General features: G+C 27.9%; 2 protein-coding genes across 8 annotated transcripts in view; one reads left to right on the top strand and one right to left on the bottom strand.

Moving 5' to 3' along the window:
- The window catches only part of ash2 (Set1/Ash2 histone methyltransferase complex subunit ash2), a 38498-nt gene extending 22447 nt beyond the window's left edge, over positions 1-16051 (top strand). For 3 of the 7 annotated variants that reach the window (XM_014417690.3, XM_067049426.1, XM_067049427.1), the window contains exons 4-12: positions 361-533; positions 1600-1716; positions 3493-3685; positions 7753-7949; positions 9270-9447; positions 9841-9985; positions 11348-11483; positions 14553-14810; positions 14880-16051. In XM_014417690.3, coding sequence (XP_014273176.1) covers positions 361-533; positions 1600-1716; positions 3493-3685; positions 7753-7949; positions 9270-9447; positions 9841-9985; positions 11348-11483; positions 14553-14810; positions 14880-14984 — 1502 coding nt within the window. In that variant the 3' untranslated portion in view covers positions 14985-16051. Of the gene's footprint in view, positions 1-360; positions 538-805; positions 920-1599; positions 1717-3492; positions 3686-7752; positions 7950-9269; positions 9448-9840; positions 9986-11347; positions 11484-14552; positions 14811-14879 lie in introns of those variants that run through there. The other 4 variants (XM_067049428.1, XM_014417694.3, XM_014417692.2 and 1 more) reach the window with 4 other exon arrangements.
- Positions 16052-19529: 3478 nt separating this feature from the next.
- Cks30A (Cyclin-dependent kinase subunit 30A) lies at positions 19530-20461 on the bottom strand. Its single transcript, XM_014417698.3, has one exon. The coding sequence runs from the start codon at positions 20255-20257 to the stop codon at positions 20021-20023; it is 237 nt and encodes a 78-aa protein (XP_014273184.1). The 5' UTR covers positions 20258-20461; the 3' UTR covers positions 19530-20020.
- Between the last annotated feature and the right edge of the window lie 2357 nt (positions 20462-22818).

Below are 22818 nucleotides of genomic sequence, written 5' to 3' on the forward strand. Positions count from 1 at the left end.
ATTATATATAATGTTCTTTGAATTGAAAAACTAGAAAAAGAAGGATAGATTACATTTTGTATGATTTTTTTAATGTAAAACGATTTTTATTAAACATTGTTTTATAAATTACTAATATATGAATAATATCAAGTTTTTAAAAATTAATTTCATATTTTAACTACATATTGAAACCTATATATTACGAATTAAAGTTTTACAATTTTTCCTATTTTAGTAAAAAGTAAACTGTAAAATGTTCATGTTCTATCCTCATGTTAATTTGCATTGAGCATAAATCTGGATTCTGTTGTTAATCTTAAATATTTATTTTTAATAGAAATTCTAAATCATTTAATTTTTTTTATTTATTATTTTTAGTGTTTCCTCAAATATGTATCACTGCCATTGCAAACCTGATGCAAACTAGTATCAAAGAAGGTAACCCCAGGATTCAGTTTTCTAAAGATAAAGATATTATCCCTTTTATTGAATCACATTGGGAAGGTATCACAACTTTTGCTAAAAGAGTCAAGCAATCCATGCACTCTTCTGTAAGTAAGTTGTAAGGTATTAATTTTATTTTGTTTTGTTTTATTTTATCATTTATTTTATTAGTTACATCTTAAATTAAGAATTTTCTATTTTATTTATGTTTTTTTTTTTTTTTTTTATTACAAAATTGATCACTTAAATTATTTTAGATTTATTCATATAATGTTAGAAGTTTTATGGTACATCATTGTTTACATTAAAAACCTTAACCAAATATTGATATTATCTCTTGATATGAATTCCCTGTTATCTGTAGCTGCTATGTGTGTGCATATAAAGTGTTTTTAATTCTAAAATAATTACCGTGTCGTTTTTCTCATATACTATGACTACTTAGTAGTTTTAAATAATCAACAAAATTTAGTTTTTCCTACGTTATTATAATGTAATATTTATTTTATACTTACATTTATCATATATTCTGAATCGTATTATAAGTGACAGCTCATTTTTAAAATTTTTGTTTCTTTCATTTAAAGCAGACATTGATTGGTTATCAAGTTAAACACAACCATTTTTGTTTTAATATTAGCTGTTTATAACTAATTAAAAATGATAGCAAAATAAGTGTGATGCTTGATTACTTTTTTTTAGAACTATTTTTAATAATTATAAATGGAAAAAAAACTACAAAATTTTGTGTTTAAGTGATAAATATACTGTTTTTTCTAAACTTAACAAGCTTAAAAATAATTAATTATTTTGGATTCTAGAGAAAATAAAATTTTTAAATATCAGAATATCAAACTGATGACTTTCTTTTGTTTTTCCTCAAGATCGGTATTTTTTACAAAATTGTGCGGGGAAAAAAGCCGGGAACCCCATTGTCCATGTTCAGCAGACACCCTTCCAAAGCATTAATTCTGAAGTATATTAAAATAATGAATTAGTACCATGTAAAGAATTTAATGATTAATTGATAAATATGAATATAAACATCGATCTGACTAAAATTAGGTCGAATTTATATTTAGCAGTAATTAAAATTCAATTTTAATTACAAAATAAAAACAATTGAATTAATTTTAAGCAATTAGGTCATTTATGTAGGTAATTTTTATGCAGGTAAACAGCACTGAACCAACAGGTAAACGTCCGAGGGGTAGACCGAGGCGTAGATGGGAGAATATTGTTAGGTCTGATGTTGTAGATATGGGTTTTGACGGGGTTCAGAGAAGGGAGGTATGTAGGAAATCTGTTGGTAGTATCGGCATCGAACCTCCGGGTTCGTTGAGCCTTTTTATTATTATTATTACTATTACTATTAAAGAAAAATATATTGTAATATAGAAATTAATTTATAAATTTATTTATTTATTTTTATGACAATTTTTAACACACTTTCCGGCATGTTATATCAGCATTATTAATTATCTGTTTGTATGACACATGAGGCATTCATTTGACTTAAACTAAGTCCATTTTCTTAATTTTTCGGGAAAGCAATTTCCAGGAATGCTATTCTAGAAAAAAAAATAAAAAATAGAAATTATGGCTTTCTATCTAATATAGTATAAGATATTTTGGTAGATTGTTTACCTTTCAAAAAGCACAATTTTGAACTTGGACAACAATGATGAATCAAAATTTTTATTAATTTTTCTGTTGATAGGGTGACTAAATCTTTTTTCTTAATTTATCAGGGAAAAAAATTAAGAATATTATTAATAAAATTCCTCAAATTTTTAATACAAATAATTTGTATTTTTCTTTATGGTTTGAAATCATACCTGCTAAGGTTTTTTAGGTTATGGTTACAAAAACAAAATAAATTTTTTTTTATTTAAAAATATATTAGGGTATTTCAAAATAGTTTATATAATAATTCTTTATAATTGCCTCTTGGCTGGCTTATAATAGATTCATAATCTTTCTTTTCTGTTTAAACAATCATCTGAATAAATTTTGGAGTCGTCTATTAATTTAAATCTTGATTATCTACCTGATGAATGTAAGGGGCTTTTAAATGGAAAAGAATAAGAAAGATGAAGGCTGAACAATGTCTTCAGAACTCAATATTATATTTACTTAATTATAACTTACAATATTGACTTAGACAATAATTTCAATCATAAAAAAAGGTCCCTCACAACTCAAAAAACAAACAAATATTACACCTTCCACAAACTCGAACAATTATTGACACTTGAACTACGACAATCAATCTCCAAAAGTAACCTTCTCACATCTCTCTCTCCTCAGTGTTGCCATCTCACAATGAATATTTCAGGGACTGTTATCTATAAGAATACAAAGTAAGGGTTGGGAAAGGAAAATTTTTGAAAAGCAATTATTGGAAGATTAAGGGATAGGAGTTTTTGTGCTGTTATGAAAACAATTGGATTTAGTCGCTCTGTTAACTGGGAAATTGATATATTTCTTCTGTGCGATTTTTGAAAGTCACTTTTAATGTGACAAAAATGGACTTACTCACTCTGTCAGATGAATGCCTCATATATCAGTTTTGGTAGTGACATTAATAAAATACTAGAGAATTTAAAAATGACTAGTCAAATATTACAATAAGTACAACTCATTAAATTTTTCATTTGAGCTGATATTTAATTTTCAAGAGTAAAAATTAGCTAATTTTTTTACATCTGAAAACTGACATTTCAGACTCCAATATTTCATAAATAAGGAATTGAAAAACCTGTTCTTAGTATATTTGTATTAGAAGTCAAATTTTTTTGACCAATTGATTAAATAGGATTACAACCATTCATGTTTTATTATTGTCATCCAGAAAAATTGGCATTTCATTTGGTACAAACAGATAATTATACTTTTAAATTCACTATCTCTTATGAAATTAATGTTTTTATTTGATTAGATGATTAATTATTACATGAGTTAATGGATTAAGTATTGTAAGATAACTAACCTGTTTTATTTTGGGTTATATTCAGTGCTTTAAAATCATTCAAGATGTTTGTCAGTTTTGTTCTAATGTTTTAGGTTGTAAGAGCTCTTGTTAAGGAAACAAATGTCTCATTTTTATGCGAAGAGAATCCTGAAGAAGGGAATGTTTATTCCCTGATCCAGCAAGATTTGACACAAATCAAACCTAATTATGAAGCGATGATTAAACAGGGACAGCTTAAGGTCACTGACATGGGTGTCCAACATGGTAAACAAGGGCTTAAGCATGGTAAATGTTGTTTTTATTTTTTTTTATTTTTTTTTTGTCCCTCTCCCTTCATGGATGTATATGAAGAAGTATCAAAATGAAGTAAGAATTACTGAAAACATTTTTTTCTGTTTGGCTCGTTAAAATGAAACATATTTAGTTTTTCTGTTTAGATAGATGTCTTGTGTCTGCCTGATGAGTTTTGTAAATATTTAAATGGTTAGATCTTAGAATTTTATTGTACAGTTTTATTAAGATGGATACATTTCATTTTTCTGTTATTATTTTTAATTGACAAACATGTGAAGTATTACATTTGCTTCTATCTAAGATAAGTATTTTTACTTGTCTTTAATTTTAATTTTTAAGTTACAATTTTTTATGTATTTTATCTTTATTTATTTTACCCTTATACTTATTTACATAGCATGTGTGCATTATTATTTATTCCACCATTATATTGAAATGCATATTTGTTTACTGATAATTTTACCTGGTAAAATGCATGATTGAAAACATTTACATTATGCATTTTTACTAGCAGATTTATAAAAAACATAATATGCATGTTTTTTGCATCTATATACATTGTTATTCATGACAAAAAAATTATGTTAAGAAAACTTCTAATTTATTTTTTTTAATTATCATTATGTTGTATCATAAAATATCAGTTTTAGAAAGAACATTAAGTAGAAAAAAAATTAATTCATTTGTTTTATTTTTTAACGAATCTCAATCTCTCGTTTTCAACCTTTTGTTTAGTCTCTCTTATTATCGAACTAGGTATGTTTGCAAAAATGTTTCCCAATGCTTTTATTATTTTTTTTTTTTATAAGTTGAGTTTTGGGATTTAATTACTATCTTCAGAATTTTTTAATCTGTTCTCTTTTCTTTTAGATTTTTCTTTAGTCGCTATCAAAATTTGTTCATATAACAAGGAACATTATTGGTTCCTGCTGTCACTCCTATAGGCTGTTGAAGACTTGATTAAAACTTCTCTTAATATCCAATTTTATTTTTGAAATTTTTGAGTAAAACTTGTTAATGGAGAACTGTGTTGTCTGAAGTTCTTTTTTTCTTATTTGTGCTGAAATTCAACCCTTCAACTTTCTCCTTTACTTCCACCAAGCACAAAACTATGGAATTTCGAGTGTAATATATTTTATAAAAGATTCAAGATGAAGAATCCATTGCTTCGAAAAAATCAGACTTTTTCTTGTATCCCTTTTTATAAAATGTATTTTCTTCTTTTCTCTGTATCTTTTTCTTGTATCTATTTTCTTCTTCTGTATCAAGAACCTCTTTTACAAATGTAGCTAGTAAAATTACCTATAAAATTAACTCTTGTACAGAGTCCTAAATAAATTAGTAAATGATCCTATTTGAACACAAAAACGTTATTTTGTTGAAAAGATGAGAACAGAATTCTCAAATGATGACCATTCTTGCAATATTGGAAGAAGATAGTTGACCATATTAAGTAGATTGAAGGAAGGGTTCTAGGTGGCGGTTTATAAAGGTGTCAAAATAGTAAAAGAAATCTATTTTGATACCTTTATTGACCAGACTATCTTCCTCCAATTTCTTGGAATACAGTAAATTGAATATTTAATTAATTATGATTTTTAATTAAATATTATTACAAGTATAATAAAAATAGGATTACAGATAGGAATGCTGAAGTAGCCAACAACCATAATAGAATCGGATCTTTGTAACCTTATTTAAAAAAACAATAAGTTTTTATTTGTAGTACAAAGCCGTTGTTCTTATTTTAAAAAATGCCTCTTCCACAGTCAGCCTATGGCATACAGTAACAGTGTATAGCCTCACAGGTCCGTAATCAAAAATTTTGATGTATGCTTTTATATTCTGTTAATGAGTATTCAGCCTTTTATTATTTACACAATTCTACTGTATTATTAGGGTTGACTTGAAATATTTTAACTATTCAGTATACTTCAGTATCATTTTAAAATTTCTTTTCACGTTTTTTCTTGATATTTACAATCAATCTCCTGTATGGGAAAAAATATATATATTTACATTACCCCCAGTTATCATTGATATCAGATTATTTATTTGAGTGATAATCTAATAAGGAATAATTATAAAGATAGAGGTCCCATTGGATTATTGAGATCAGACAAGCTAGAATATTTATGTTTTGATATAATGCTGATCACTGTGTTTTGGTTTGGTTAAAATTTGACTTCTAAGCATTTAGTTATGTAAGTTAATTTTGAATTGAATGAATGGTTGTATTTTACATGGAATTTTAATAAATCACACTCTGTTACCTCAAACAAACATTTTACATTTGATTAGTACTTTTCTAGAAGACGGAATAGTTTTCATCGCTGATTCATAATTTCTGAAGTTCATAATATGAAAATTTTTATTCTTTGATTATACTCATTACATAATGTTGACTTCTGTCAACATATGGCAGCTTATTTTTGTTCTTGGTTGATGAAATTAAATACAAATTTTCAAAGATTAATTTTAGTTTTTAAATATGTTATCACAAACAGATTTTGTAGATTGTATAACTTATCATTTTGTAATCAATTCTAAGACCACTCTCCTAATCAGCCAATGACATTACTTTTCTTCAAGATATTGCATGTTATAAGTCTTCTTTGCCTATTTTAAACATAATACCTGCGATTGAATCATGTTACCATTACATATGTTCATTAGATTTAACACTCTTATCTATTACCAGTAGAATATGAGAGACAGATTATGCTGTACGTTGTTAATATGTTCTTTATAGAGGTAGATGATTGAAATTTATTCTGAGGTTCCACTACAAAATAAAAGCAATGGTTAGAATAAAACTATTGCTGCAATGACTACATGTCAAGGTGTCCCTTAAATATACTCGACCTCTATTGCCTTAATATTTATTTATAGTTACATCAACTTTACTTTTTAATTTGTTGATATGGATTATTTGATTTTTTTATTATTATAGTCTTGAATACTATAATAATTAAAAAATTATCATTCATAATCACTGTATCATTTTGGCCCATTATAGGTGTATCACATTATTGGTTACTGTATTACTATAACTTACATTTTAATGAAGTTAAAATTCTTTTATCTTCTAATCATCTTGCATTTTCCTTTCCTTTCTTATATTGCATTTTACATTTATTAAAGACACTGCCTTATAATTTTAGTTAACAGTAAATATATATTTTTAGGTATAATAGAGTTTTCAATGTGACTTCTAAAATCATCGATTTAGTCCCTTTTTATTTATTTTTTTTGTTGTGATAGGATTTTAATTTTTCCCTTGCCTCTCAATACTTTTGATCTCTAAGTTTATTATTTATTAATAGATTTGAAGACATGGTTGATATAGAGTTCCTATGATCAGGTCTATGAAATGATTAAATGGTTCAGTGAACAATATGATGTACCACAGTAATACATGATTTGGTTTATATGGCTGGAAACTCTTATATAATTTATAAAAACTGCCTCATTTATCTCAGGATGTATATGAATTATTTTTCACTGAAATGAAATGATCACTGGTTAATTATTTCGCATTATACTTATTTATTTTTGTTCTGAATATTATTTTATAGAAACACTGATATATTTATAGTTTATGATAATAAAACTGATCCTCAGTTATACATTTTTTTTTAACTAAAAAAGTTCAAATTAAAAGTGAATATTTTCAAAATCGTCCTTATAAGATAATTACTATTCTATGAATTATCAAATTTTATCCTTCACACTTAGTTCACTCTTACTTTTTCAGTCTGATAATGATTAAGAAAAATATAGAGTTAATTTAAAGTTACCCTTTTTTGACAACTGATTAGATACTGTGAGTATGGAGAAACTGTATATATACTTGTATAGGCGTTGATGATCATAAGGTTTTACGTCATTAAATAATAATAAACAAACAAACAAATTATATATATATATATATATATATATATATATATATATATATATATATATATATACACACATTCATATGGACCTGAACATATGTTTGATTTAAACTTCAAAAAATTGTCATAAGTTAAATCATTTTTATCTCTTTGGTTCAGCTAGTGGAGGTGGTACAATGAGGAGAAATGCAAAACGAAAAGTGCCTGAGTCAGGGCAAGGACCTGGTAAGAAGTCGAGAGGAGATGTTTCCCTCCCGAAGCTGCCTGCTCATGGATATCCCATGGAACATCCTTACAACAAGGATGGTTACCGTTATATACTTGCCGAACCAGATCCTCATGCTCCTTTCAGGCAGGTAATAATAATGAAAATAACAATATTCTTTTTTAATTCTGGGACTACTAGTCCCTTTGGAATATTACACATTGAAAATTGGTTTTAGAGCCTTTGAGTAAAATAAAAAAAATTAAAAATAGAAATGAAATAAAGTATTATGTATAGTTTGATTTATAGTATTAAGATCAGACAGAAAGTAACAGATGAAATAAGAATGACAATAATATATATTATTTGAATATTGATAATTTGAAATAAATTTTCAATTAAAATTAAATTATAAAGAAGTAAAAAAAAAGAAGAAATGTAAATTGAGAAAAAATAAGTCAAATGGAAAATTGTTTCATTTGTACTAACATAGTAAAAATATATTAAAAAATAAAAGTAAAATGATAACAATATTGTTGTCACTTGAGGACCAAATTGAACTGTAGATGTCCAAGGCTGGACCTGGCTTATAATCACTGCTGGATAGCCATTTTGATTTTCACTACTTTCTGATTCTACTTGCCTAACCAACAGAGGTGCTTGTTGGTAGGTGTCTTTGCTTCGCTGACATTTAAGTGGAAAGAATCATTATCATCCCATCCTAGGTAACAAGTAGAGAAATCCCCTTTGGCTCTTCTCTGCTGCAACAGATTGCTTGAAGGACAAACTTTACTAAAATAGGGCCCAGAGTTCCTTCCTGTTGAAGTCTTAGTCATTTTAGCTTTGAGATTATTTTTTTCTAAAGATAGTTCTTCTGCTTTATTTTTCTGTTGCTCCAAGGAGGGCTTTGATTTTTTGTAGTCATACCATATTTTCGAAGGAGAGCTCTGACTTCTGATGAGTCCTTTATGTCTTAGAGCTCTTCCTTGCCCTGAAGCTTATTCTTCGTCTGCTTATTCTCTTTAATAGGTTAATCATAGTGGTACTGGCATCGTTATTTTTTACACTTTTCAAACTCAGAGCATGTCCATTTTTTAATATTATCTGGGGCTGACACATTTAATGTGAAATATGCTTTTACAGGTATTACATGGAATTTTCATTTTATTGTCTGTGGTTACTTTGTTTATTACAACTTTTATAGGTGATCAATTTTGACTTGAAATAAATTCATATTTGACCATGTAATAAATTAGAGAGGTAGATAACAATCATGGGAATGTACCAGTTCCTTTACATAAAGCAACTCCTTCTAGCTTACAACCAAACAATCCTTACTACTTGAGCTAACTGGTACTGTCCAACCAGGTACTGTTAAATTAGTAATAAATCATCATTCAATTATTATAGTGTATAATAATTTTTCTATTTTAGTAATAAAGAACATAAAACAATTACTGATTGGTTCTAGGAATTCGATGAAAGCAGTGATTGGGCAGGTAAACCTATCCCAGGATGGTTGTACAGAACTCTGGTACCCGGTACCGTTCTTCTGGCTCTTCATGACAGGGCCCCTCAATTAAGAGTTTCTGAAGATAGGCTTTCAGTCACAGGAGAAAAGGGTTACTGCATGGTCAGGGCTACACACTGTAAGCATAACGTTTCTTCCTTTTACTTTTTTCTATTAGCAGTATATTTATTACCTTACAATTTGTAACTTAGCTTATTTCATTAGCATATTAGCAATAAAGTCTACTGAAAGATCGTGAGTTTTTGTAACTTTACTTTTTAATTGTAATGATATTTATGATGTATTCATGATTTCAGTTTAAGCTAATTGAATTAGTGTTTGTATAAAAAACATCTCAATAAAATATCAGAAAAAATAGGTTTCAAAATTTTGCTTCAAATATATCCTAATGCACTATTTTGTACATTTATTGATTTTTCAAATTACCCTCTCCATCTCTAGAGATATGATTATTTATTATACTGATACAAAGAAGACAAAAATTATTTCAGTCTTTCAATAATTTTTTCAGGTGTTAGTAAAGGGACTTGGTATTATGAAGTAACAGTCGACGACATGAAAGATGGGTCTGCTTCTAGGTTGGGTTGGTGTCAAGAATATGCTAACCTCCAAGCACCTCTTGGTTATGATAAATTTGGTTATGCTTGGAGATCAAGGTGAGTCAATGACAATAAATGTATAAAATAATTGATATTTAATATTTTAAAAAGAATGGTTTTTAACTCCAACTTTATTATATTTCTAAGTATAGTTGATTCTTGGTTACTCGAAATCTTAGATAATACTAATATTTTTCTAATCCTTTGAGAAAACCTTGTGCAGTCAAAAAATAATTAAATAAAAAGGACAATCCTAATTAAAAAAAGAAGTTAGTTTTCGATATGTGGATAAATTTAGAATTAATCAAAAGATCAATTAACTAAAATTAAATGCTCTATAAAAAACTGAAGTAAGTACTATTACTCAAAAACATGGGTATAAACTTCAACCTGCTGTATTTTCACTCATACTGGTCCGATTTGGGAAAAAAAATTTTTTTTGTTTTGTAGAGAATTTATTACCTTTAAAATGCCTTTTTTGGACTCAAGTGTACTCAAAATGGACAGATCAGTTGAAAACTGCTTATAAAATTTGACCTGATTACAATACTCTCCTTACCTAGTTTTTGGTTAGAAAAGTAAAAACATGATTTCTGAGCTATATCTCTGCAATATTGATTCTATTTTTTTAGATTATTTTTTGTTTTTATGTAATTTTATTAACTATCAAATATAGATGTATATAGTTGATGACAATTTATAAAATTAGGAAAGTTTCATCACAACTGTTTGAACCAATTTGACACTACTCTAAACTGGATATATCTGTTGAAAACTGCACATTGAAAATTTGACCCGATAAAAATACTTTAATAAAAAGATAAAGTTATCTAAATATAAATTGTAGGGATCACATCAAGGAGCTTATAAGAAAACTCAAGAAGGCCGTATTACCAAGGTTGACTCAGGTTCTAGTGCACTCCATAATGTTTTGATTTTTTCAATAGAGACTCTGTTACCATTCCAGGGATAAGAGGAAACGAAAAATGGGAGTATTAAAGGAGTATTTAAGTTATTAATTGATGTAGTGACCGAAAATTAATACCTCTAAAACATGGAAGTTACTGACTTTGGAAGGTTATTACCAATCTTGATGAAAACATTATAGCTTGGGTCTGTTGCGATTATTACTATAGTTATTGAAGAGTTCGCATAATAAGCTTTAAAGGCAGTAGATAAATTAGTCGACTCTTTGAAAAGGACCACTAGAAGGCAAACCCTGGAGGGTAAAATAGGAACTGTAGAGTTAAATTTGGACTTACTAATAGTTAATTCCTTTGTTGTTCAAAATGTTAAAACATTATGAATTTGATATTAATTATTTTATAATCATCATAAGATATTGTTAGTATCTAGTGACTTAGTTGCATTGTAATTATTTCCTGATCTGCATCATACATTCTTTCATGTTTATTGTAGAAAAGGAACCAGGTTTCATGAATCACGTGGGAAACATTACAGTGATAGTTACGGAGAAGGAGATACTCTAGGATTCTTAATTCATCTACCCCATGATGAAAATAAATCATATATTCCTGTCACATACAAAGACAAGGTATGGTATTTTATGATATTAATAATCTGTATCGTTTTATCTGAAATATTTGACTTCAGTACGATTTAGTTGAGTATTGTTTTACCTGATATTAGCCAAAATAATGCAACAGCTTATTTTTTAAATATTTATTGGGAGAGAACCTAATCCATCACTTGAGATCCAAAATAAAGTTTTTGATTATATTATATATACATAATGTTGAAATCCATTTTATAATATTTATTATAAATACACTTTTTGATTATATTTTGAGTGTAATGCACAGCATTAATCTGAAACTTAGTTATATCAATTCAGAAGTAACAAGTAAAATATATATTGTTTTCAACCCAGCCATAAAAAAAAACATTGGTTTCACCCCATACCATTAAGATGGAGTATATATCCATTTGTACATAAACTAAGAAGAACAAAAGATCTGAAAACATTCCCCAAATGGTTAATTAACCCCATCAGATAATTAATACCAGCGCACAGTAAAAACTAATTGTTTTTTAATTCTTCTATTAGTCCTCATTATACCTTTATTGACCGCCACATAGATTATCTTCCTACAATCTTGATCAAAAATAATTTTCAAAATAGCTTTTATATGTTTAATAACTAATATTTTAAGTAACCCCTTCCAACAGAAAAAGTAATATACTTCATTAGTTTATAACAGTTTTATTTAATTTTATCAATTATTACATAAGATCTAAATCTCATTGCATACCATTATAGTTTATAATTGCATCCCTTGTATACCAGATTTTAAAGCAAAGTTTTGTATTGCAGCGTGCGAATTGTCGTGGGACTTCAGAAGGCACATCCACCTAAGTTAATATGAGCAAAATCGTGAATTTTTTGTGTAAAACTTAAGAGAGATTACTCTTCCTCTGATTAATTAAGTGTTGTGGAAGTCATCTAAAGCTAACACTAATGAAATCTAGAAAATCGCAGTAAAAATAAACCCATAGGCATGACCTACAATCCATGACCAGATGGATTAAGTTCTTTATAAATAAAGTATTTAATAGTTACTGTAAAGAGTGACTATAAAATTAAACCTTAAGTATTTAGGCAAAATATACAAAGTAAATAGAGTTGAAAAGAATAATTTCTCGCCTGTGAGGAAAATTGATCAGATACCAATAGATATATAAAAACTCATTTTACTGAGCAACATCATATTATGAATGTTATTGATAAATCCATTTTTCATTTATTTATTATTAAAATGCTTTCCACTCTCTTTAGTGCCCTCTTTAAGATGGTTGCTACTTTGATATACTAAAGTCAATCTAATTTTACTTTTAAAGTTGGGGTTGAGATTCAAAAGTGAATAAATCTATATGATAAAAAGAGTTGCACAATATTTCAGCAAATGTACAATTTTATTTACAAAAAACTATGTTTTGACAATCTCATTATCAGGTATACTGACAAATCAGCTCCGTGTAATTAAATAACAATTCTTAAATCATATTATATATACTTGGAGAAGTTTGTCGGGGGGTGCGGTCAGCAAAGAACAACATAAATAAACAAAACCATATTGATTTATGTTGTTCTTTGCTGACCGCACCCCCCGACAAACTTCTCCAAGCATTAATCTACGGTCAACTATCTACACCTCATCATATTATATATAGTTGTTATATAGTATTAATAGTTGAAAACTATTTTGTTCTTTTTTGACCGCAACCCTGACCATTTTCTTCATATTTTAATTCTTAAATCAATTTGCCTGATAAATGGTTTTACACCCTAAACTTTTTTTTTCAAAGTTGTACATTTAGTGAAATATTTTGCAGCCTCTTTATTATTGTTAATACTACTAAAATATTAAAAATCTAAAATGAATATTAATAAAAATCCCTTTGTCTCCCAATAGCCTTTTGGAGCTCTATGTAAGATATATAAATTTATGTCAATCAATATAGATTTATTCATTGATTGCCATTAGATTTATCTGATTTTGGATAAACCAATGGCAATTAAAAATTTGGAAATTATATAAAAGTAGAACAAGAGAAAAAACTCATGACAATTATAAATTAAAAAATTGTTATAATTTATATTATTAATGATTAGTACCAAAATATTATATGAAACATTACTTAATATAATTGCACTAGGCAAGTATATAAATGAAATATATTTTGATAAATTCCATTTTTTTTTTAAATTTCTTTTTCATTTAATTGTTCAATACTAATATTTAATAAGTAAATAAAATAATTATTATGAGTTTTTCCATGGTTTAATGACTTTTTATTAACTTCCCTTCCAAAATAGGATAAATCCAATCTATATAATTTTTTTTTTCAAATTGAGTGGTTAGATTATTTTACCCACCTATTTCTGATATAGGTTAAAAACTACTGATCCAATAATAATTATTTATAAAAATCAATTGATTCATTAATGCATATTTTTGTGTTTTCTGAAAATTATCAAATGTGGATATACCCCCTTAAACTGTAAAAATGTTTTAAGTTCATATACATTTAACTTACAAACTCTTGTTACATAGTGATGTAAAAGCTTATAACAGCTGGGTTTTGATATGCTTTCAGTATAAATCCCATTATTAAAAGCTTGTAACCTTCTTTGGGTTTGTAGGTAACAAGATTCTATTCCAGTGCTTAAGGAAAGGTATCATGTCCAATACACATATAGTGGATGCTCGTTTGTTAAATTTATATCATATTGGTGCTTTCCTTTAAGAATTGATAAGTTTGTGTCAGCAAAGTTGATTAGCCACTCCTTTATTGTATTTAATGTTCATTAACGAGTTTAGTTTTTGGTTATTCTGATTTTAAAATCAAATAAGACTGTTGATCAATATTCCAGACTTATCTCCTATAGGATAAAACTATTGGGATTTAAGAATCAAATCCAACATCACTTTAGTAGTCTTTGTAATTTTATGTATTCAATAAATAAATATAAAAATTACATATCACATTGCAATCATTTAAAAAAAGATAAAAAATATTAATTAAATTTGAAGATTGGGAAAATGCCTATCTTAAATACATTGACACTATAAATATTTATAATTTATATTTTTACTTTTAGCCTCTTGTCAAATTCAAAAGCCATTTGTACTATGAAGAAAAGGATCGAGTTGCTGAGTTTTTAAAAAATTTGACTGTTCTACCTGGAAGCAGAATAGTGTTTTTCAAAAATGGAGTTTGCCAAGGAGACGCTTTCCTTGACATATATGGTGGTTCCTATTATCCTGCCGTGTCATTACATAAAAATGCTACAGCTACTATCAATTTTGGACCTCATTTCAAATTTCCACCTAGTGAAGAAGAATTTTCTTACAAAGGAGTAAGTTATTTGACTTTAAATATATTTAATTTGAAAAAAGTACAAGGTATATGTATTTTTTTTTTCTAGTTGTACTTGAAATCTGAAGAAGCAATATGTGAGCAGACAATGGCTGATATCTTATACCTCACTGAAAATGATGGAAAATTAAGATTAGATACTTATTATGTATAGCTAGAATAAAGCCACATTATAATAATGTGGCTTTTTGGGTATTAATGTGTTTTTATCGCACAAATTATGCCATTTAAATTCAAATCTTATAAAGATTTATTTTATTTTGTAAAGTTTTAATTTAAAATAAAACCACTTTTATCAGTCCTAGTTACGAAAAAAGTTTATTAAATTGTTTTTGAACTTTGTTTTTGTTTTCATTATTATTATTTAAACTAGTATCTTTATGTTTATGTTATTTATTTTAAATATTTGTAAATAGGAGAATAAATGGTATAGTGAGGGAAAATTCACCTCCTGCTTGACTGTCAATGAACTTAGAAACTAAATGTACAGTTATAGGATATTTTTTAATCATGCCTTTTTTTTTGTAAAATAATGTTTACAGGTATCATGTTTTAAACTTAATCAATCTTATAGTTTTATTGTATCGTTCCTATAAATTGTTTTTCTTAGAAAATGTACTGAGAATATAAAAAAGTGGCCCCCTTTAAATTATTTGTTCTGGTTTTCAATCAATTAATTAATGTTCATAGTCTCCTACAGATAGTAACAGAGGTGACATAAAGCCAATTAGAAATATAATGGAAAGTAATAAATTAAAAGCTTATTACTTTCATTTTGTTCTGTTTAAGAATTTGGTTCCTCTTGATTTCAAGGTGGTTTCATTTAAATATTGCATTAACCTTACCAACTTCTAACCTTCTCCTGTATGATATTTTAAAATCCTTGGATTGGACTGACACTTAATTCTCAAAGGGATCATTGTAAAGCATGTTTATTCCTCTTGGCAAATCATTCTATTGTATCAGATTAATTAAACATTTTCTGATTTTCGGCAAAGGTAGGCCATTTTTTGCTCTCAATGAAAGCAAAGAATGCCTTCTTGCGAAATAAATATGTAATAAATACATTGCCATTGATTTGATGTACATGTTTTAATTTATTAGATATTGTGCAATGATGTGTCAATAATTTCTAAGAGATAGTAACTTTTGTGTAAATATTTTTTAAGACATTACTTTACTGCTTTAAAAAGCAATGAATAATAAATGTATTATATAATGCCTTGAATGTTAATAATTACCTTATAATCTGAAAATACTCTTCACTCTCGCTAATTCGAACCTCTATAAATCAAAGTACTAATGTTGTGGACTCACTCTACACTATGCCGGGAAAATTACATATCCAACCCTCCTCTCTCTCTAAATCAAATTTTTTTAAAGGTAATTTCAATCCAAGTTAACTAGAGTAGACAGTATTGGTTTCATTCCCAGACCACATCCACAATACCCTTAGACCAACATTAATAAGTTTTTACCACTTTTACATAATTAATAAGTTGGTTGTAGTTCCATAATCTAGTACAAATAAAATAGAACTTTTACCTAGTCTCAAAATCTGTATTTCATTCATAGATTGGCCATTTTTAAAATGTGATTCCCAGAATATAAATTTGTATCTACAAACAAATTAACCAATTTATACAATAATCTGAAGAATTAAGAGGCTGATGTATACAAGGTTTGTTGTCTTAACTGCCCTAGAGTACATTATGGAGATATACAATGAATATAACGGCATATGACTAAGGAAAACCCAAAATTAACAGTGGTATAACAAAGGAGGGACGTGAATTTGATTTTTAAGTTTAGACAATGAAAAGTTCCTTAGTAAATGGTCAACAGGAAATGTTATAGGATATTTAAAAGAAAGAATAGGTAAATTTATTTTCCTTTCTGGCCTTGCCCATAAATTGATTTTAATTTTACTCAATTTACAATTTAATAAAATTAATAGCCCATTTGTTGAGTTTCTTGAGATCAGAATGCGAATTACAAATTTAAAAAATAAGATTTTCTAGATGTTATATACAAATAGTTTATTTTTTAAAATTTTAGAAAAGTTTTTCACCAAAAATCAGACATGACCTGATGGTTTCAGGAATGAAAATGGAGAAAACTATGCTTAGTAGTTTTAGTAATATTTATATTAGTATATATATTATACTGTGTTTTTAAATTCAAAATAAGTGTGATTAAGATACTCAAAGTAAATGTGATTAAGGTATAATGACATGACAGATGTGTGAAGAAACTACCCGTAGCCGGCATTCATAACCCGGCAGCATTCATTTCTTCAAGCACTTAGAATTATCAGGAATTGAAATGGAAGCAAGTTTAGAGACAAGTAGATTTGGGAGTTTAGAAGGATTTATATCGATATCAAGAAAAACTTCCTGATTTCAATGAAGATGTGACAATGTCTACAATGATGTTGCTTGATAATAAAGTGGGATGTTTGGAATTCTGACTGATTGGTGATAAAAGAATATGTGATTAGAATCTAGGATTTTACAACTGACATCCCAACCCATCCTAACACTATCCTCACCACATATGCCAACGGCACTTGTCTAAGTGAATAATGATCCTCCTATTGTATCCTAAACCCTCCAATCCCTCCCTTTAAGAATGGTGCCGAAACTGGAGGATTAAAATAAATTCTAATAAATGTCACCAATTCACATTTACCCTTTGTTGTAAACCCATGACTTCCTGCCCCACAGTATCCTTTAATAATACCCCACCCAATCATTCCTGTCGAACAGATCCATTACTTAGGACTACATCTGGACAAACGACTGACATGGAACCCTCATACAAGACTGAAAAGACAAGAAACTGCTCGTCGATTCCGAATATTAGAACATTTACTAGACAAGCAGTCTTAACTTCCAATCCATTACAAAAGACTGGTCTACTTGACATAAGGCTTATCTGGACATACGGAATTGAGCTTTGGGGCTCCACTAAACCATCGAATTCCTCTCATATCAATCCTTATAGTCCAAAATCCTTAATGCTCCTTACTTGGTCACAAATCAAGTCATCCACCAGAACCTCAGTGTACCATGTTGCTGATTTGGCCAGAACCAGATACCAATCCTTCCATGATAAACTTCTCAACCATCCAAACCCACTTTTTTCTAACATGGCTTCTCGTTTAATTCCTGATAATTCCCCTAGGTGTCTGAACAAAAGATGGCCTTGAGATCTCCTCTAGTAACGTAATTGGAGTTCTATCAATGGTTAGATTCTCCATATGTTATAAGATGGTAGGAGGTTAGTTACACTGGCTGCTTTAAGTGTTTAGGTACCTTTCTGATTTCCATGGATCAGGAAAATATGTGGAGCACTGTATAGTTATATATGTTGGTAGGAAATAGATGAGCTTTTCAAGGAAGAAGTTTTAATGTAATTAGGACATATCCATGAGCTTTGCAAGAAGATAATCTGAATGGTGTTAGCTATTTCCAAAGAATGGAATGCTTAAGGTGGGAAGTACATTTATAATGGGATATTTAATTATACTTCAACACATTCAAGGGAAATAGGATTATGAATTAAAAGGTTTTAGAGAGGTACTGACCGAAGTATTACTAAATGATATTTAAAGCCTTAGAGGTCTGTTGTTTATCCATTAAATTAAAAATCTTTTTGCAATAACTAAACAAAAGCAGAAAAATAACAGTTCCAGGTCCAGCACTACTCTACAAAACAAACTACGAAAGAGGCAACTTCAAAAGAAAACCATAATAAATATTACAACTGAGTATATGGTTGGCCACCACTAAAAAGGTTCCCTTTGGTGTTGTTTACTCCTTTTTAGCAGGGAAATGTGAACAGCTGTGATCTAATTAAAATGGTTATAATAATAATAGTATAAGTAGGAATTTTTAATTTCTTTCCTCTGGTACTTGTTTTCATATAATTACCAAAAGGAAACAATTCAACCAGTTAAAAATCTGTTACTTTAATGAAATGCAATCATTATAGTTTTATCTAATTAAAAATTATTAGAAACAGCTTAATTTTATATTCAACATGAGCTTAAAGTTCTTATCTGAATATACCGACAGTGCTGGGCAAAAATTGTTTAATAAAACTATGAAAGTTGTCATGGATGGAATTTTTAAGTTACTGGTCCATAATAAATAAATATTATGTCTATGACAATTTAGTTTTATTTATATTATATCAACTGTTGAATTACTTATGCCCATTTCTTCAAAAAGAAATTATACCTTTGCTATTCTAATACAGATTGACTAAACCACTAAGTTCAAAGATACAAGAAAAAGTAAGCCAATTTAATCCAAAACACAACAGGTGGGTCCCCCTAGTCATAATTGTCAAGGTTGTGAACTGATTCTTTTTAGGTTGTATTTCCATATAAATAAGTACAGTAATAAATGCATTATATTAAATGTATAGTGCAATATACAAAAACCTTATAGGGCCAAACAACCACCTGTCACATAGGTTAAAGTTCAGTTATAATCCAATGACAGCTTACTTTCTTGTATGATCAAATTAAAAGAAAAACAAATTACCACTAGTTTGTTATAGAGCATTGGTGATTTTATAAAACATTTACTAGCTTACTTCTGAAAATTTTAAAATATAACAAGGAGCTAGGTTCATTAGTCTACAGAACATATGTATATTAAATTAAGGGGTAGACAGGTAAACAATTGACTAATGCATGACTAAATATATTTAAATCAAATTAATATTTTACAGATACATGGGTAAATTTATGGAAAATTAATATTTTACAGATCATAAGAAAATCTAGTTTCTATTATTGTTATTCATTACTGAAAAAGAACCATTACAAGGCTTAATCAATAAGTAAATAAATGAAAGTCGATGAGAATACAAAAAAAATCATTAAAATATGTTAAAATTAGATACCAATTAACATGCATACACACTATATTACAATGAAAAGGCTCCCACCATGTATATACAGATATATTAGGGACATAAATCAAATAAAGATCACATTAAATAAATTTCTTATATACAAAATCTAAAATATCAAGTTGTTTATGTTTCTTGTGACAGTACCTCTCAACTTGAAACTGTTTTACATAAACATCATATCAGCAACAAAATCAATTGATTCAATTAAACATAACACTATACAAGATAACTCAAAAACATCACATTGAAGAATTTACATTACTATTTTGGTGGATCAGAAATAGGCCTTTTGAAGAGGAGAATATGAGGTTCTGGAGAGTGAGTCATGTAATGAATCCAGCCAGGGCTCTGTGTGACACCAATGCTTCTCCACTCTTTTTCTGTCATTAATCTATTTTTAGGTATCAGATTCACCATGTCTTTAGGCAGTACCACATGCCTATACTCGAAATTGTCGTCACTATACCTCTCAGAATAGTAAATTTGCTTGTGCGACATTCTGAAACAGCCGAAGGCAAATCTAGCCAAATCTAACAAAAGAGAACTTGAACGAAAATGGAGGGAACATGAAGCTAACGGTTTGGACGTCTGTGGTGTCTATATTTCTTAACATTGAATAGATATAAAATTCTTCGTTGACATTTATGTGGCTAAATTTTTCATTTATAATTATGAAATATTTTTTCCTCTGAAATTTAAAGCTAATGGTTGAATTAGTTGTAATATTTTTGATTTTTTCCATTGAATCATATGGCTTATAACCTACCCAGCCAAGGTTATAGATATGTCAGAAGTTTAAAAGTTACGTTAAGTTACGTTATTTTTAAACTGCCTTCAGTGTTTATTAGTGAAACTCAGATTAAATTAAAAAACATTTTTATTATTAATGATGTATTACGAATAAACGTAGCAGAAAAAATATAATAAATATTGTGAAATACATTAAACCTTGATGATGTGAATATAGGTAAACTGGGGAAGCTTTTTTAAATTACATGCTCTTATTTAAAAGTAGCCCATTACTGAAATATCGGTTTGGAATATTCCAATAATAACCTGGTTATAGATCAAATTTGTAATTCATTATATACATTTATTTGAAAGATTTTTTCATTTAAAAAAAACAAATTGCATTAGCCAAATAATTTTAGTAGAAAGTAGAGCTTATAATATTATATAAGTACATAATATCTAGAAGTCTGCCTATTGTTTTTCATAAAAATGTAAGATGTAAGATATTCAATGCCTTTTAAAAAAAAAACTTGTAAAAATCAGTTATATTTAGCTTAAATCATTAACAATCTCCTACTCAATTTTCTCTTACAAACAATCTACCTTGCTTGAAATAATCTTCTCAAGACCACATATCCTTCAGTTTAAAGAAAAGAATCACAATTCTAATTTTTTGATTTTTCTTCTTAATTGTATCTTTTTCTAACTTTGGCTGTTTATTGAGCCAAATTAATGATTTCTTTTGTTTTACGAATTAACGTCACTGTCAAAGTCCTTTATCATCAGCATATCCAAGGACCGTTATTTTACCGCCTAAAGTTAAACCCTATTTGGTATTCATCACACTTTTGACAATATATTCTAGTACTTGATTAAATAAGATAGGTGTTAAAGAATCGCCTTGTTTAAAACCTGACCGAACTTTGAACTTAATAATAATGATCACCAATTCGTAACTTATTATACCTTTTGGTCATGCACATCCGTACTAGATTTACTTACTTCTTTTTTGTGAATTGGAATAAGTAGAAACTCCCTCCATTCCTCAGGGATTTATTCGATTTCCCTGATCTTTTCAACCTAAAGGTGTATTTAAGAAACTCCCGTTTCACCACATGCCTTTATTGGTTCACTAGGAATATTGTCAGTTCCTGCTGCCAACAACTCCGCCAAAAGAAAAAAAAACTTTTTTAATATTATAATTAGCGAATCGAAATCTGAAAAATTAATACCTGCAAGGCCTGTGTTGACTAATAGTTTATAAAGTTAAAATATAAAAGAGCTTAATTCCAGGACTAGGTCTCTTGAGAAAAACAAAAAATGTCCAAATGAAAAAAATCAAAACATATCTTTCCAAAAACTAACTTAGTAAATACATTATGTATAACAAAATATAAACAGGTAGGTGTTTAATGTAATAGGAATTCTCTTGATAGATATGAAGTAAAAATGAAATTTAAAAGTAATGGTTAATTCCTAAGTAATATTGCATAGATGAAAATATACAACATTTCTACAGACAATTTGTACACTAAATATAGTATATCATACACATAAAAATGAATGCTCATGAGCAGAGAGAAGATAAAACTTAAGTATTAAAAGCCATTATTCCCTTGTAATTAAATTTTAAAATAAAAATATATAATAAAGCATGGAAGGGGAAAACATTTTTACCATCATATCTTAAGATGATGAGGTTTTTCACCTCTTAATACTTGTTTCTTTTTTCATCCAATATTGCTGGAGAAATATTTAAATATTTAAAGAGAAAATTAAGGCACCTGCCAGAGGCAATGATGACTGGTATTTTGAATAAAATGGGTGATTATAAGAATGTAATTAATAAATAATGAAATTTTATCATTGCTATTAAATAAAAAAAAAAAAAAAAGAAAAAGCCTACAAGCATTTATTGTTGTACATTTAGTTAAAATTTGTTTTATAGTGATCTACTCTCCTAGTCAGAAATGATTATGATGCTTAGAAGTAATGTTCTTTACTTTTACAGAACTGTAATAAAAATTGCACTCCTATATAAATGTTTACAACTTTTAATACAGGTTACAATGCTAAACAAATACTGTAACATGATGTATGTAAATAATTTATTTAGAAATTGATTACTTTACCAATATATACTCTATTCGTCTATGTAATTTGCTACCTATGTAGCTCATATAAGGTTGGAAGAGGAAATTTTTATAAAATAGTTCAAATTAAACATAAAAATAGGTAATCATTCAGTGACAAGTTTGGTGCTGGAAAATATTTAATAAAAAATTTAAAATTATTTAAGTTTTGGATTTTCAAAATAATATAACTTA

Source organism: Halyomorpha halys, unplaced genomic scaffold, assembly GCF_000696795.3.
Source record: "Halyomorpha halys isolate HHAL.00 unplaced genomic scaffold, Hhal_1.1 Scaffold165.1, whole genome shotgun sequence".
Lineage (NCBI taxonomy): Eukaryota > Metazoa > Arthropoda > Insecta > Hemiptera > Pentatomidae > Halyomorpha > Halyomorpha halys.

What these genes read in the sequence shown, in the direction of transcription:
- Cks30A (XM_014417698.3), bottom strand. Translation starts at nt 20,257, where the DNA reads ATGTCGCACAAGCAAATTTACTATTCTGAGAGGTATAGTGACGACAAT.